The sequence below is a fragment of the Macrobrachium nipponense genome, chromosome 20 (assembly GCF_015104395.2).
Source record: "Macrobrachium nipponense isolate FS-2020 chromosome 20, ASM1510439v2, whole genome shotgun sequence".
NCBI classification, from domain to species: domain Eukaryota; kingdom Metazoa; phylum Arthropoda; class Malacostraca; order Decapoda; family Palaemonidae; genus Macrobrachium; species Macrobrachium nipponense.
This window is the reverse complement of record NC_061089.1, coordinates 10824582-10843250: the sequence shown is the minus strand read 5'-3', so window position 1 is coordinate 10843250 and position 18669 is coordinate 10824582. Positions and strand designations below refer to the sequence as shown.

The 18669-nt window shown below is 39.6% G+C and overlaps 2 protein-coding genes across 2 annotated transcripts; both read left to right on the top strand.

The window, feature by feature from the left end:
- Nucleotides 1-6619: 6619 nt before the first annotated feature.
- LOC135219702 (KRAB-A domain-containing protein 2-like) lies at nt 6620-7348 on the top strand. Its single transcript, XM_064256686.1, has one exon. The coding sequence runs from the start codon at nt 6620-6622 to the stop codon at nt 7346-7348; it is 729 nt and encodes a 242-aa protein (XP_064112756.1).
- LOC135219694 (uncharacterized) lies at nt 7348-14583 on the top strand. The gene is made up of 3 exons (XM_064256672.1): nt 7348-7765; nt 7972-8436; nt 14513-14583. Exons 1-3 carry the CDS (start codon nt 7348-7350, stop codon nt 14581-14583), a joined length of 954 nt encoding a protein of 317 aa, XP_064112742.1.
- The last annotated feature ends 4086 nt before the right edge of the window (nt 14584-18669 follow it).

The following is an 18669-nucleotide window of genomic DNA, read 5'->3' as shown; positions in this document are numbered from 1 at the left end:
GATTATATAGTCATGTAAGTTATGATGCTAAAAGCATTATGAAATATAAACACAATCTTCTTCCTTGCATATTTTTCTCAATCATTAGGTACCGTAACTTGAGCAGTCTCTCATCTGCTGTGGCATATTTCTAGTGTATGGTGAAGGTAATAAAACCATTTCTCAAGAGAGGTCTTGCAATATAACAGGCGGAAGAGTATGTCTGCCATTGACAATGTGGTGCCACGAGCAGACGATGAAGAAAATGATTTTCATGCGAATATACATTTTTTTTATAAAGTCAAATTCATGCTACCGTCTACTGCATATAGATAATTTACTGGCATACATAAAGTAAGTCAAATAATATTTCACTCATTAGAAAGCCGGTGACCAATTTAACTATAATTTAACGGCTGAACTATTATTATTATTATTATTATTATTATTATTTTTTTTTTTTTTTTTTTTTTTTTTTTGTTTTTTTTTTTTTTTTTTTTTTTTTTTTTGCTCTATCACAGTCCTCCAATTCGACTGGGTGGTATTTATAGTGTGGGGTTCCGGGCTGCATCCTGCCTCCTTAGGAGTCCATCACTCTTCTTACTATGTGTGCCGTTTCTAGGATCACACTCTTCTGCATGAGTCCTGGAGCTACTTCAGCCTCTAGTTTTTTTTTTCTAGATTCCTTTTCAGGGATCTTGGGATCGTGCCTAGTGCTCCTATGATTATGGGTACGATTTCCACTGGAATAATCCCATATCCTTCTTATTTTCTATTTTCAGATCTTGATACTTATCCAATTTTCCCTCTCTTTCTCTTCAACTCTGGTGTCCCATGGTATTGCGACATCAATGAGTGATACTTTCTTCTTGACCTTGTCAATCAACGTCACGTCTGGTCTGTTTGCACGTATCACCCTATCCGTTCTGATACCATAGTCCCAGAGGATCTTTGCCTGATCGTTTTCTATCACTCCTTCAGGTTGGTGCTCGTACCACTTATTACTGCAAGGTAGCTGATGTTTCTTGCACAGGCTCCAGTGGAGGGCTTTTGCTACTGAATCATGCCTCTTTTTGTACTGGTTCTGTGCAAGTGCCGGGCATTCACTTGCTATGTGGTTTATGGTTTCACTTTTTCTTTTGTATTGCACTTCCTACATATGGGAGAGATGTTATTTCCGTCTATCGTACTTTGAACATATCTGGTTCTTAGGGCCTGATCTTGTGCCGCTGTTATCATTCCTTCAGTTTCCTTCTTTAGCTCTCCCCTCTGTAGCCATTGCCAATTGTCATCGGATGGCTAGTTCTTTAGTCTGTCTCATGTATTGTCCGTGCATTGGTTTGTTGTGCCAGTCCTCTGTTCTTTCTGTCTTTCTCCTGTCTCTGTATATTTCTGGGTCTTCGTCTGCTTTTATTAGTCCTTCTTCCCATGCACTTTTTTAGCCACTCGTCTTCACTAGTTTTCAGATATTGCCCCAGTGCTCTGTTTTCGATGTTGACGCAGTCCTCTATACTTAGTAGGTCCTCTCCCTCCTTCCTTTCGTGTTAGTATAGTCTGTCCGTATTTGCTCTTGGGTGTAGTGCTTTGTGTATTGTCATATGTTTTCCTGGTTTTCTGATCTATGCTTGCGGAGTTCTGCCTTCGTCCATTCGACTATTCCTGCGCTGTATCTGATTACTGGTATGCCCATGTGTTTTATGGCTTTTATCATATTTCCGGCGTTAGAGTTTTGAACTGAGTATCGCCTTGAGTCTCTGCATATATTCTTTCCTGATCGTGTCCTTCATCTCTTGGTGTTTTTATTTTATCTCCTCCTTCCATTATTCCCAGGTATTTGTATCCTGTCTCATCTATGTGTTTGATGTTGCTCCCATCTGGTAGCTTTATCCTTCAGTTCTCGTACTTTTGCCTGTTTGTATGTTGACTAAGGTGCATTTTTCTATTCCAAACTTCATCCTGATGTCCCCAGATACAATCCTTACAGTTCTGAATTAGGGTATCTATTTTCCTTGATGCTCTTACCATACAGCTTGATGTCGTCCATGAACATTCAGATGGTTGATTCTGTTGCCTCTTTTCTTGAGTTGGTACCCGGCATCCATCTTCTGAGTACTTTTGTCATGGGAAATCATGGCTTTACTACGAAGAGTAGTGGGGACAGTGAGTCGCCCTGGAAGATCCCTCTCCTGATTATTTAACCTCTGCTAGTCTTATTCCAGAGCTTGTAAGTATTGTATTCCAGTTGCGCATTGTATTTTTGAGGAAGCTGATGGTATTTTCCTCTGCCCCATATATTTTCAGGCATTCTATTAGCCATGTGTGTGGTATCATGTCGAAGGCTTTCTTATAGTCTATCCATGCCATGCTTAGGTTGGTTTTCCTTCTCTACTGTTCTTCATTACCATTTTGTCTATCAGGAGCTGGTCTTTTGTGCCCCTACACTTCCTTCTGCAGCCTTTCTGTTGGTGGGGGATGGTGTTTGTCTCCTCTAGGTAGTTGTATAGCCTTTCACTGATGATACCTGTTAGTAACTTCCACATTATTGGTAGGCAGGTGATAGGCCTGTAGTTACTGGCTATATTTCCCTTACTTGTCTCTCGTACTAAGGATGTTCTCCTGTGGTCATCCATTTGGGTGCTTGGTGATTGAGATACAATGCTGGAGTTGTTCTGCTATTCGTGGGTGTAGGGCCTTGAAGTTTTTGAGCCAGTATCCATGGACTTCATCGGGACCTGGGGCTTTCCAGTTTGGCATTTCTTTAGTTGGTGTCTGACTGTGTCTGTCGTGATGTCTGTGAATCTTTGTTTTATTCTCCCTGTTTCTTCTTCCTTGACTTCCTGGAGCCATGTTGCATGTTTGTTGTGTGATACCGGATTGCTCCATATGTTTTCCCAGAGTCTCTTACTTGGTTCGGCTTCAGGAATTTGTGGGTGGTTGTCTTCCCCTCTTAGTTGGCTGTATAGTCTTTTCTGGTTGGTTCCGAATAGTTTGTTCTGTTGGTATCCCTTATTCCTGTTCATGTACCGTTGGATCTTATGTGCTTTGGCCTTAAGCCTCTGTTTTACATCTTCTATTGTGTTGTTTAATCCCCTCTCTTGTACTTTGTATTTCTCGTTGAGTTCCCTCCCTTGTTTTCTTGCTTCTTAGCCTTTTTTCTGCCATCTCTTTCAGTTTACTCAAGTCAGATCTCATCACCATGATTTGCTTTTCCAGGCGCCTTTTCCAAGGAGGTGCTGTTTTGGTTTCTGTTGGTGGTGTTGTTGTGCTGGTGGTGTTGGTGTTCGAATTCCCATCAGTTCTGACTACTAATCTTGCTCCTGCATATGTCAAGTTATTTGTTTTCTGTGATACTGGTGGTGTGTATTATGGCCATTATTTCATTGACTCACTTGTTTATCCCTTAATTTCTTGGTGTTGTAGGCTTTCATGGAGGGGATCTTTGTTCTTTCTGTATCTGGCTCCATCCATTGTCTAATCTTTTCTACCCATTCCGTCCTCTCTGTTACTTTCGTCGGTGTGTTTCTTCGTGTGTCGTTGTTTGATACCTCATCCTCCCTGTCGTCTTCTGTGGCATCGTCTCTCAGTTCGTCTCCGAGTAATTCGTTGTCGTGTGACATTTCCCTTTCCAGTTCTTCTCTTTCTGTTGGGGAGAGCCAGTTCTTTTTCTATGTTCCTTACTTGGTCTGCCAGCCTCTGCTCTGTTTGGGGGGTGTTATTCCTCTCATTCCAGATGTTGACCAATCTTCTTCTATATCCTCTCTCTCCGTCGGGTTGCTTCTGATGTAGCATCTCCATATTTCCCTTATTTTCTTCTCTTGTCCATTTCTTCCTTTTTGCCTCTGTAGCTCAAATCTCAGGCTGTTTGATTATTGTCGTTGTGTGATCAGTTGCTGGATGACGACCTCTCCAAGTACCTGACCGTCTTCCCCTTCAATTTGCCAAGGTTCCATTTAACGGTCGTTGTCGTTTAATCCTTCATTTTTCTTTTCCATCATTGCTGATTTTGCTATTTAACCCATAGCTGGACCCTACCCAATCAGGGATAGGTACTCATTTACAGCTGGAGAGACTGAGGAAATTATGTAAAGATCCTTTCCCCAAGGATCAACGGCCGAGGAGAGCGGTCACCCATCCAACGACTGACCAGAGCCAGTGTTGCTTACTTGACTTAAGTCTATTGACGACCTAACCCCCACTCCTCACGCCACTTATTATTATTATTATTATTATTATTAATTATTATTATTATTATTATTATTATATTATTATTATTATTATTGTATTATTATTATTATATTATTATTATTATTTATATATTTATTTATTTATTTATTTATTTATTTATTTATTTATTTATTTATTTATTTTATTTTTTGCAAAACATAACAATCTTTGTCCACTGGAGACAAATCCATCCATCAAGCAGAGGGAAGACTTTTCGTTGAAACACTTTTTCTAACAAAAAATATCACGCGAAAATTACATCCGTTTTCTGATTTTGAAAAATAAATTCATGGATAATTTCGGGCAACACGAATCTTTACGATTTAATTCACGGAAAGGTTAAATTGTATAGCAGTACTGGAATAAATTATTATGTATACCGGTCCGGGAGTAGAATTAGTGGCAAACTTATCGACGTGTGTGTAGACATGTGGAGTCGTTATATACATCAACACACACACACCAATATATATATATATATATATATATATATATATATATATATATATATATATATATATATATATATATATATATATATATATATATATATATATATATATATATATATTGTACTGAATTATACTCCCCCTAAAAGTTAATTATAACGTCCAGGTACTCATATTAATCGAAAATACATAAGTATCAGTAGCCACCTTACAACTCTCCCACCACCTCTAAGAGAAGCTCTCTGACTTACAGCAGATGTCCTATCTGAAAGACTGCCGCTGGCTATTTATTCTACAGGTGACTTTTCATGGCCAGCCGAGGGATCAGGCCACCGCCATATTGACCGCATGTGAACCATGTTCGATTCGTGTCATAGACGAGGTCAAGTTATCGAGATGAAACACCTGCCCTCTACTGGAACCCCCCGAACTATTACTGAGAGGCTAAAAGGGACTGCAACTGAAGGAATGGCCTTAGACTTGCTCTCGACATCTTAGACATTGCTTGTCTCAACTGGGGAGCGCCCCTCTCCCTTCACCCGGGCCCCCTCCTCATTTTCCTGATGCAACTCCACATGTGACTTTGCCTCTCCATTGTGTGTTCCTTCTATTATCAGCGCCATTAAAGAAGGACGAATCCAGCCTACAAGGTAATATGTGAATTAATGGCTCAAGTGTAATAATTCAATTCTATTTCTATCACTATGTTTTCCATTTCATTGCTACAAGCAACTTATGGTCCTTAGTTCACCCCAAGTATCACCCTAGTCATTGTAATAACCTAACATGTTTCCCACTTGCGTCCTGTGATGCTGTAAGCTCACCCCATAATGCTATTTGAATGGTTAAGTATTTCCGTTGCGACTAGTGTTACTATTGTGTTACCAGGACGTAACATACTACTGGGCTTGCGTATACTCCATTCATTTGCCAGTAACGTAACATCTCCTTGTGTAAGCATCCAGTATGCTTCACCCCTGTGAATAATCTGCATGTAACATCATCAGAAGGGGTATTGCTCACTATCTTATCTAAGCATTCTCCGATCCCGACCATGTGTTTGTAGATAGCGTATTTATGTCGTAATACAATCTATTTGCAGATATCCTATTATGCGTCTTGTTGTGGGAAGTGAACTCTTGTGATGCGTGGCTTTGAGAATCATCGTATCTGCTCTACTTTATTGCACCGTGGCTGGATATTACCGGGCCCTCAAGTCCTACAGTAGCGAGTCAGTCTCGCTACCTTCATCTTTATTATGGAGCCCAAGCGTTCCTTGACACCCCTTAAGTGTTATTTTACTAGCGTAGTGTAAATACAAGTAATTGAGCTAAACCTCCGAGTTTACCTAAATTCCTTCAGTCTGGAGTAGGCCCTAAGCCTACTCTTTATTATGGAGCCCAAGCGTTCCTTGACACCCCTTAGGTATTATTTTACTAGCGTAGTGTAAATACAAGTAATTGAGCTAAACCTCCGAGTTTACCTAAATTCCTTCAGTCTGGAGTAGGCCCTAAGCCATAATTATGGTTCCTTTAAGTAATTTTGCCTTTAAATAATCGCAATTCAGAACCGCTCCACTTGCAAGGAACCAGGGATATAATATATATATATGTTACAGTGAATCTTTATAATCAAGGAATATATATATTCACTGATATTTTCAGGGAATGTGCATAATGTCTGATTCACTCAGAGGATATGTATATTCCCTGAAATTTTTAGTGAATATACATATTCCCTGAATCGTGTTTGGTATGAAATAAATAGCTGAAACGATAAACAAAGCCTTGTTTTCACAATGTAAACTTGAATGTAAACACAATGTAAACCACTGAACTAGCGAACCATGGTAGGAGTCCATCTAATTACCACCTTCCAACCCCGGTGCTATATCCCCCCTTCAACACTACAAGGTCAGGCAAAGTTTAACTCACCAGTCATACGCCATCCTTCCTACTGTCAACACCATGGCAAATCCAACTGAGTGTGATTTAGAAGCACATTTTCGGGAAGAATTATTCCAAAGAAGTGAAGGAAAGAAATCTGTCTTGCTTCCAAAAGAAGAGTATAATGAAATTATTTCAGAGCTGACAGCAATTGACAAGTCAGGCAAAAAGACGCCTCATGAGTACTACCTTCTGAAGAAGTATGAGATCCTCAAGTGTGGTGATGTTCTCAAGTTGATTAGAAGACGGACTGCCAATGAAGATCCTATCTATTTTGCTACATTGGAGGATACATTCGACATTATTAAGCGTGCTCATATTGCAACTGGCCACAGAGGGCGCTATAAGATGGTAAAGGAATTATCTAAAAAGTATGCCAACATTACCCATGATGCAATATCTATTTACAAATCACTGTGCATCGACTGTCAGCGTACACGTAAGCGACCAACAACCAAAGGGACTGTTGTTCGACCTATTCTGACAAAGAACTTTGGCTCCAGATCACAAGTTGACCTTGTAGACATGCAGGCGATGAAGCAAGGCAACTATAAGTGGATAATGGTCTACCAAGATCATCTTACAAAGTTCTGTGTATTGAGACCTCTCACATCAAAACGTGCTGCAGAAGTTGCCTGTTGGATATTTTTCTTTTACTTGGTGCACCGGAAATTCTACAAAGTGACAACGGATCGGAGTTTACTGCTTGTGTTATTACAGAACTTAAACTGCTTTGGCCTGATCTCGTAATGACTCATGGAAAACCTAGACATCCTCAGAGCCAGGGGTCAGTTGAACGAGCAAACTGTGATATTAAAGATATGTTGGTAGCCTGGTTGAGTGATAATAATACAACAGACTGGACAGTTGGTTTAAAATTTGTGCAGTTTCAAAAAAACTCTAGCTACCATTCTGGCATTAGAAGGTCACCATTTGCTGCATTGTTTGGATCCGATGCAAAAGTAGGACTGACAACTTCAGCTCTTCCACATTATGTAATTCACCGTCTCCAAAGTGAGGACGATTTGCTGGCAGTAATTACGGAAGAAACAACTTCAGATGAACCACCTGCTGTCGAACCACCTGCTGTCGAACAAGTTACTGCTGAACCACCTGCTGTCGAACAAGTCACTGCACTGGGAGTATTTTGCACGACTGTGATTAGAGGTTAGTCAGTAGGGTATCCTTATGGTCGAACGGATAACAAATTTCCCCCAATACACTGTATTTTTATGTTATTATGTGGATTGTAGTGAGTGTAATGTTTCTCTCTCTCTCTCTCTCTCTCTCTCCTCTCTCTCTCTCTCTCTCTGCAGCTGTTGAACCACCTGCTGTCGAATAAGTTACTGCCAAACCATCTGCTGTCGAACCAGTTACTGCTGAACCACCTGCTGTCGAACCAACATCACCACTCTCCGTTCGTCAAAAGAATATTACCTCTCAGCGAAAATGTGCGTGCGAAGCACAGCTTTCACAAGCTGAACGTATGGTTAAACGAAGTCGTCGTAATATGGACCGTGGAAACGTCGGGAACAATGTAACGATTCCGATACCAATGGTGGATAGGGGTCGTGGGGATCCAAGGAATATCATGGGAATAATTATGGATATTGACGAAAATGACAATTACACGATTGCAGTGAAGAGTGGTATACTGAGTGGGAAATATACCAGGAATCAGTTTGATTTATGTACGTATGAACTGTATTCAAAAGACCATGTGACAACCGATAGGATTGTTTCGCTTCGAACTGCTGTGCAGCAAGAGTCGAAGTCAGGTGGTCAAGGTTTCGTCAAATGCAACTGTGCTGGTTCAAAACGTTGTCAAACAAATCGATGTAAATGTTTTAAGCTTAAAGCTAAATGCAACTCACGATGTCATGCAAGTTTGCATTGTGAAAACAAGGCTTCGTTCTAAATATTAGAACGATCCTTATTTTTTTTTACTAGTTTTATTTTAAATGAGTATTTTGTGACAGAAAAGTTTTATTTTCTGTTCATAATAAATTTTGTTACATCCAAGTGTTTTATGTGATAAATAAAATATTACAGAAGTGTATTACTGTTTTTAGTGATTTATTCCATTATTCTACCATACCATACAAGTTTACATTGTGAAAACAAGGCTTTGTTTATCGTTTCAGCTATATATATATATATATATATATATATATATATATATATATATATATATATATATACTTTGTGTGAGGTATGAAAACTTGTAATATAGAACGGTACTCAAAAGGTGATGTGTTGCCAACTGTAAATAGTTTATTCTATGGGAAAAGGTCATATCTGGAACAGGACATGAAAGAACTGAATGTTGTTTCTTAGTATAGCTATGCTCAGAACTCATGCTGCATGACTGCATAGGATTAAAATTCACTAACTGGCAACCTAACATCCTTCATATTTATCTGTTATTTCAATGTGAAAACATGATTATTGCATACAATAAGGCCATAATATGTTTCATAAGAGTGAAATCTGTCATATATTTCATCTGTAAGAAAATGTCACATGTAGTCAATTTTCAGAAAACCAATTACGAAACATTTTGAAAACTTTCGTTCTCATGTCGCTGATACATTTGACCAAAACGAAGTCGTCATCAAACAGTTCAAATGTTAAATAAAAAACTACAAAAATTGCCGCAACACTAATATTGCTTACATAGCAAGCATAACATTTGAAAAAGTCCTATTTGATTGCTTTTACACCTCAATGCTGAAAAAAATTAAAATATGATATGCAAAAGTAGAATGCGCCCACTTATATCAACGTGTGAGGGGAGTGTGTGAAGCAACCGTTAGAGCTTCGGTGCATCAACAGCCACCTGGTGTAACATAGGTCTACAATGATTAGCGACAATGAAATGATCTTGAAAACATTTATTTTATATTTGTTAGAGGAATATTTGGATTTTCATGCAAAATTATTTGTTGTATTTCTTAAATACTTAAAAAATTATGTCATACTAGTAAACAATCACCTGTGCAATATTCTTTTGTCAATGCCAAAATCTTGTTCTTAGGCCGAGGTGTGTAAGATTTCTTTACTTTACACCTAGCATTCACATCCCTCTATTAACAATTTCTGGCCAGAAAGCAAATGGGGTTATCTACACATTCTTGCACTTCAAGTTATTTTATGAGAGATTAAATTACACACCAAAAGCGTGCAGAAGGTCCTTTAAGAAAATAATATTTTAACCCAGTTGAAAATCAAGTGTTCCATATGCCTTGATAGTAATACTTATGATATTTCGATTAATAGCCATCTTCTCCATAAAATAAAAATTTTCATCATCTTTTATTCCTTAATGAAAAGGTAATCTCTACAAATAAATTCATTATTAAAAGAGATTGCATCTCAGAAGGCTTCGGTTATTTTTCCAGGCCTATAAATCATTTTGCAACATCCAGGCAGCTTGATCACGGCCTAAAACTTCGTCATTCAAAGAAAACTTGTTGTAATTCATATTCCTGTTTTGAAAACGTTGTTATAATGACTGTTGAGCTTATAAGGTCTACTGTTATAATGCCGCAGGGATAGTTGCGTTGACCAGTCTGAGGAGCATGTTAACTGCGCAGTCACTGACGGCACCTTATCACACCGTACTTTGAACTAAGCCGTGTGAAAAGAATAATAACAAGCTCAAATCACACGGATTACGAATTATACCAATGCATAGAAGGGATCATATTCATACAACCATAAGTAAAATAGTACTAGCTGTGAATTAGCAAACTTTTCGACATGTGTCACATTAGAAATAAAAAAAAAAAAGTTTAACACTACTTGGCAACGTCATATTGAGTCTGAGAATCTGGACGATACAAAATGAATCGCTGTACATTCGCAAAAAAATGTCAGATGCATACAAGGCGTCATTTGCCTGTCACAGCTAATATATAAAGGTATGGCATTCGGGTTTTGAATATTTCGAAAATGGCTTAACAAAAAAAAATTATTACAGTTTTCAAATGTGTAAAGGTCAAACGCGAATGTAATTATGAGCAAGGGAACATATAGCTACTTTATTGTTTTATATATTAACGGGTTAAAAGATCACAGGTAAAATACAGTATGTTATTGTGTATTCCTGATAATGAAAATTGCTTTATGTTGATGTTACGGTGTGCCAATGAGATAGTTAATTCATGAATGTTTGTGTTTATTAGAATCTTGAAAAGATATATATATATATATATATATATATATATATATATATATATATATATATATATATATATATATATATATGTGTGTGTGTGTGTGTGTGTGTGTGTGTATGTGTGTGTGCGTGTGTGTGTGTTTAGTGCGCGTGTTTATAAGGTCGTATGCGTGTATGTAAGTTCGTGCATTTGCTAATGTGTATACTTGGGTATTTTTTGATAGTATTTATATTACTGCATGTTTGTTTATTTCTTCTCTGTCTTAATAAACTGGACATTGAATACGTTACTTTATAAAAAGATACTATTTTCTGGTAATATTCCGCTTAAATTGTACACTCCGCTCTGTTCCCCTAAAGTACACGCAAATAGAGAAACGTGTAAATCTAAGTTTTGCATAATGTGAAATATCATATTACGTCATTGTAATTCCCAACATTTCACGTCGTAATTCGGTTTGACGGCTTTGATGGAATTTTACAATAATCATTAAAGTGCCATCACTCATACGTATCGGGAGTTTTAAGTTGATTTGCAAAGTGATAAACCAATTTTAGGATCAATTTTCATTGCCTTTGTATGCATATTTACGTATGCCGGACAACTATATACATGGTGATATTCTCGTATCTATTCTATTTTCACCATATTTTCATGTTTACAATCTTCATTCAACGACAGGTAAATTTGGAGATAACTGTGATGGACATCTATGGGAGAGTATAAAGATTATTCCCGTAACATAATACGATAAAAATAAAACGCCTCGAGAGAATTGCAAGAACTAATGATATTGAAAAATTAAAAGCAATTATGAATATATAATATATATATATATATATATATATATATATATATATATATATATATATATATCATACGTTTTTACTTTGATCAGATATCGCAACATCAGTTTTGCCATTTCAGAGAAACCCTTACCCAGATTGAAGGAGAGAGAGAGAGAGAGAGAGAGAGAGAGAGAGAGAGAGAGAGAGAGAGAGATGTGTATAATGTACAATTACACTGAGGCCGGATCAAACACGTATCATGATCCGTTACTGCTGTAGTGTTGGGTCTGATGTTGGGTCTGAAGCTGGAACGTTGAACATTCATTAGAATTTCATGTCGAGTCCCCTGTGTGCTTGTTGTATGTGAATAGGTTTTATATACTGAAAAAATAATAACAATATATGATATATCTGTAGCATTAAAGCTGTTTTTTTTAGGTTTTCTTGATGATCAGTTAGTTACTAATTATAAAAGCTTTTCCAAAAATTGTACAGTGCTGGAGAAAATTATACGTAGTGAGTATTTTATGTTTCCTCGTCTGAAGATCAACCTAAATCAAAGACTGGGTACTGTATAGTACAAGACCCTATGAACTGTCTCTTCAAAAGCTACTTTTCATCCTACATAGACATTTCCCCATGACCACATTCAAGGAAAAATACTCCCTAATGAAGTGGGATTAGCAAATGTTACTTCTGTTTGAAAACTTATTTGCTTGAAAAATACTAGGACAAGTAAAACCAAATAAAATCAAGTAATGGAAGTAAAAATCAGCCACGGCCCAAGAAAATCTCAGACGCGGCACATGAACGTTTCAACCGCGGCCCTATGGTGGTGGACTGTGTTGTTGGCACCTATAGTGATCGGAGATGCACAATCATGACTAAATTAAACCTAAAATGAAATAAAAACTAGTAAGCCTAGAGGCCTACATTTTGGTGTGTTTAATGATTGAAGAGTGGATGACAAATATACCAATTCGCAATACTCTAGCCTCCATATTTTTCAACATCTGAGGGCGGACAGAAAAGTGCGGAAGGACAGACAAATAACAATATCAATAGCTAAAAAGGCAAAGCAAACTGAGGACTTTATGTGTCTCCTTTTTTTTTATCGGTTTACATTCGTTATAAAGTTTGTCTGAGTTGATTTGTGAAAAGTAGTCGGATTTCTAGATTATTGGTTTTGCAATACCCTTTTTCATTAGGTTACGCCCATTTTTTTTTTATGAAGAGATCGAATCTATAGCAAATAAAAAAAAAGTTGAGCAGTTGGCGTTGTCCTGAGAATTTGTCTTTTGATTGTGTGGGGCTCCTTTGCATATATAATAATGATAATAATAGTGACAGAATTAGTGGAGGAGCCACTTATTACAGAAAAATTATCATTAAACATTATTATGAAAAATACTCCAATATTTTTTGGGGGGGCTTTTTAAGATAACTTTTTACCATGATTTAATATAACAAATTAATATAATTTCTAAAAAATATCAGAATTATCTTTCCTTTCACCTTTTTAGTAGATGTAGTAAAACGGAGCCAAATCTCATTGGCTAAGAAAACAAGCAATAAGCAAATGCTTATAAATCAACGAAATTTAAAACACCGTTATGGACATAACGAGCATATACTTTCCTAGAAACTCTTTATTCGCAATAATGATTATCGGCAGACAGTAGGTATGCCAGTAGGGACTAATTAGAGTCAATTTGTATTTGCATTTTTATGAAATTGAATTCTTGCAAATTCATTCAGCTGAAAATGCAATTATGTCTCTTCTTCATTCCCTGGCTCTCTCTCTCTCTCTCTCTCTCCCTCTCTCTCATACTAAGTAATAAAAGTTATAAATATCTATCTATCTATCTATCTAACTATTTATCTATATACATATTATATATATATATATATGCGTATATATATATATATATATATATATAATATATATATATATATATATATATATATATATATATATATATATATATATATATATATATATATATATATATATATATATATATATATATATATATATTCTTACGATTTACGATTGCTCAGGCCTTCATTAGTTATTAGCACACGTGTATCATAATTTATATAGATAAAAAGAAGGGAAATTGGAGGTTGCCAGCCGGCATACAGACACTAAATACCGGCAATAAATGTATTTAACAATTACTTTGTACAATTATCAGGACAAAAGAGAGCACAACGGATAGGATATTAAATATATGAATATTAGGTTAACCATGGTTAACTGCTGAAGCTTGGAGCTGTAAGGGGCTTCTCTGGAGTGGAATGTTTCTACTGTTCAGTTCGTAACCAGATTACGTGGAAGTTCAGCAAAAGTACTCGTCCCCTGAAAGGGAAATTTACGACAGTTAAACACTAGTTAATATGCACAGATACGCTAATCAACTTAACCATTCACTTAAACTGCACTATTTGACTTATACAGATTATTTCTACTAATGGACGTAGCAATAAGTCTTATAGGAATTACACATGGCAACAGCTATATTTACAATCGGTTAGCACTTAGATATTGGGAAGAGAGACTACTCTCAGGCAAGGGGAACGGTCTTAAGCCAGGCCTGACACGAGGGCACACCAGAGGGTAGGAGAGGGAGAGGAGCAAAGTTTCGGTGGATAGGATTTCTTTCTGTATGGATAGGAGGGAAGGATGGGATGTTATCCTGGGGAAGGAGGAAGGATAGGTTAGGGTACGAGGTTCTCATACAACAGACACCTACCTTTTAAGGGAGAGACAGTTGGCTCTCGGAAGGGGCAGACAGAGGACAGCACGTCCACCTCCTAAGACTATCGATCGGTGAAGACCAGCCACCCACGCCTTGGTTTCCTCCCTCTCCTTTGAAAGTGGGGGGTTTACTTCCCTGGAGGGTTTTCTACTGGTCAGCAACCTTTTGTCCCTTTTGTTTTAGGCCTAGACTTGCATCACGATTCCCCATTTGGGGGTGCCAACTTGGAGCTGTCGTCTTGCAGTGGCGTCTGAAAGTAAGAGACCTCGGGGAGGAGACTGCTCTAGGATAGGTGGGTGTGTGGCGATGCTCTGGGTAGGGGCAACCAAGCTTGCATTCGTTCAAATCCCCAGGCTGTTTCTCTCGTATTAGAGGATAAATTGGCGGAAAGGCCGTCACGGTTGACAGCCCCCCATTTTAGCAGAGATTTTGTCCTTAAACGGGTCAAGAACTCTGCAAGCAAGGTCTGGAGCCTTTTGACTCAGTGTCCCCACATCTAGTGAGCCCTACCACAAAAATGAACTAATTGCTGAGCTGCATCTAGGGTCAAAATCTCTTAAATAAATTGCTGTGAGGTTAACCTTAAGCGCCAATTAAAGTAAGCAGGTGGGCTATAAGGCAGTAACTTGACAAAATGGCATGTATTACTAGTTTAACTCAACAGTGACCTAGTGCAGCGACATGCATGAAACCAATTTTCATTGAGTTCATATGGAATATAAAACAAAGGAACAAATAATGGCATGACGCTAACTAAAGCAAAACAAAGCAAATGTCATAAAAAATATTAAAACAAGAGGAAAAAAAAATAAAGAAAAATGGGGCCAAGATGGCTCCTCAGTTTGTGAAGCTGGGGAAACCACCAAGGCTCAATACAACATCCAAAATGACAGAGGTAAATATATGAGCAAACAAAATAGGGCCAAGGTGTCTCCTCAGTTTGTGAAGCTGGGGAAGCCACCAGGGCTCAATACAACATTCATACAACCTACAGTCTAAGTTCTATTTATACATGGCATTGTGCATCAGGCACTAATGCCGAGGGGTGGGGGGAGCACATATGCTCTGTTAGTGCCCATGCTTGCGGCGCCCGACCCTCCTGTTATGATCCTGGGGGTCTAAGCCTTGAACGTGCTCAGCCATCCAGTCACTTCGCACAGGGAGCTCTGGCCCAGCTACTACTGTGTTTGGATGATGATTTCTTAGGGAGATGGAATGCTTAACCTCTGTCCTTGGTCCAACTGGACCCTTAGCAAGCTCTTCCAAAGAGGGTACCGCAGAATTAAGGATATCCTGGGAAACAGTAGGAGTGACAATAGGATGCTTACCTGACGTTATGCCTATACTAGTTGCAATTGCACCGGTTTTCAACAGGGCAGTGGGCAAAGATCTATCTGAGAGAGGTACCATAGTTTATGTTGCTTCGAAGGAATGTTCAATGACTGGCACATCAGGGCCAGTCGTATTTGGTTCTGGGACTAGAGCGATAGTTCCTTCTTCAGGCTCTGTGGAAGAGCCTGGCCCTTCTTCATGCCGTACCATCACTGCCACGATTGGAGAGAAGTCCTCCTTTAGACCCTGGGCTAGGTGATCTGCAGAATCCACAGGCTGTTCTGGAGGGAAATGCATACTAAAATATCCCACATTAGGAGGCAGAAAGGTCTGGGATGCTAGAGAAGTAGGTGTCATAAGAGAACTCTGGGGAAGAAAACCTAGAGGTCGCTGGGAGGTGTCAACTGGCATGAAAGGCAATGTTCTCCCACTATTTCCACCTGTGGAGGTGATGCCTGGAATGACTGGTGACTTCTCTGCTGGCACTGGCAAAGGGTAGTTACCACCCGACTGAAGTACAGTTTGTATGGGATGCTCGATGTGCTGATGAGGGAGTGCCGATGGTGCAATACGTGTACTACTACAATTAATAGGCACTGGATCCGAGACAGAAGTGAGGGGCTTGGCATGTCTCTCACTGATAACAGCTTCCATTTGTCGCATTAAACTTATTATGGCTTTGCCTTGGTCTTCCACAAGAGAGTATAGCCTAGACCACTGTTCAGTAAGCTGTGCAATATTGTTGGTTAACTGTTCTATCCCATGACCACTTGTCCAGTCACTACTAACTGAGTGATGCAACTGGTGTTGCTCTGAGGGAGCAGTACTTTCCCGGTTGAAATCTGTAGCACCCACCTCTCGGGCATTGGAAACAGAGATGGCTTCCCCTGGAATACAAGGGACTTCAGTCGTTCGAATTTATGGCACTGGTAAAGCTTTTCCAGCACTACGGGTGTCCTTTGAAGGACGCGAAGATTCTTCATCCTTAGAGGTTGAAGCTGCTCTGCACTTGGCAGGGATAAGGTCTTGGCCTAGCAGAAGGTCATAACCTTCATGGGCTACATCACTCACAACCGCTAACCAGTACTGTCGCCTGACAAGGGGTGTGGTCACCCTCAGTTTAACCGTAGGTAGGTTCCTTGTGACCCCATCAATCCACCTGACAGTCATACGTTCATCCTCCCGAGCCTGGGCACCGGCAGGCACCTGGTGCCTTGAAATCAGGGAAACGTCCGCACCATTATCCTCAAAGGCTCAGACTAATTGTAGTGGGACGTCGCCTTCAAGTGGAGCAACTGTGATCTCCCCTTCAGCAGGTTGCTTGCAGGGTGCGTCTTAAGTGGAGATGGTGAGGACAACTAGGAGGGTGGCTGGAACTTGTTTGGGACAACCTGACCAGTTCTTAGTGTGTTCCTTGTTGTTGCAAACTTTGCAGTATGCATTAGAATAGTCCCTTCTTGGACCTCGACTCTTAGGTTTAGGCTTAGGGCTCATATCTGGAGGGGCAGCTGCTGGTGTTGACGGCTTTGTCGGGCAGTCTGCTTCAGTATGGTTGGATTTCCCACAGAGGCTGCACTTAGCGGAAGAAAGTGGGTTTTACTTGGGCTTAGGCTTACCAGCTAGAGCAGAGGCAGTGGGCGGAGCAGTGCGTTGGGACTCTGAGTTATACTGGACGAGCTCATATTCATCAGCATACTCGCAACAAGCCCTTAAGGTGGTTGGCTTCTCGGTAATGTAGAGGGAGAGCTCTGGTGGGGCATTCCTATGGAAGTCCTCAATTTTGACAAGCTCGGGAGGTCCTCGATGGTAGGGTGTAGAGCCTATCCTTCTGAAAAGCCCAGTCAGCCCAAGGTTGTGTGGGGGGCTTGGCTTGTCCATGCCACTGACGGCGCCAATGTTCAGGGCTCAGCTTGTAAGCCTCTATCACGGCCTTCCGGACAGCCTCGAAATCTCCTTGTCGATCAACGGGCAAGGCAGAATGAGTAGCCTTCCCTTTTCCTTGCATATGCTTGGCCAGAAGTAGGGCCTTCATCCCCCCTGCCACAGCACATGTCTGGAACACTGACTCCACGTCGTGTAGCCACCTTACGGGATCCTTATCGTCCCACTGAGGAATGAGAGTATGGACAGGCAAGGATGGGGAGCCTGGCCCAGGTAGCGGAGTACCATTAAGTGGAGCTTGTGAGGATTTGAGCTGGGCTAATTCAATGTCTTTATCTTTCATCTTTAATTCATGCTCCTGCCGTTCTTTCTCTCTTTCTCTCTCCCGCTCTTCCTTCTCTCTCCTCTTGCCTTCGCTCCCTGGCTTCTTTCTGGGTTTCTCGGACAAATTCTTGCAATTCTGTTCCCTCATATCCGAGCCTCTGTCCCAATTCCAGTATAACCTGGATCTCAGTGGTGGCCATTTTGCTAATTTCCTCGAAATGACTACTAGATCACCCTCAACAATAATTCGTAAGTGGGGTGCTGGCCATGCAAGCAATTGCACGGAAGTGAAAGACACTCTGGCCAAAGCAGATGTCCGGCAGCAGGAAGGATACAGAAAGAGCGGTGCAGAATAGACCTATGGTAGGAATCACAGCGATGGGTGATCCCCTAGGCTAGCTAGAATAATAGACCTATGGCAGGAATCACAGCCTGGCTAGCTATTAAAATTAGGGTTTGTAGTTGTGGCTGTCTGTTTAAAGGAACAATAAGAACTCTAAAGGTAAACAAACGTCTAAAATAACACGACTTTAAATTGACCCGGGGGGGGGGGGGGGGGGGTTTAAGCGTAAGTTAAGATTGCGTAGGAACTGCTATTTTGGTTTAGCTGGCAATCAATGAGATGCTCATTAATTTTACTTCACTAAAGATGATTAACCACAATAACTAATCCCTTCACTTAAAATAAATGAATTATGTTTCCCAAAAGTTAATAGAAAGATCCTCTACCACAATTCAATTAAGAAATGAAATAAATTATAATAATATGAAATCTTAACCTGAACGATTTATCACAACCGCAC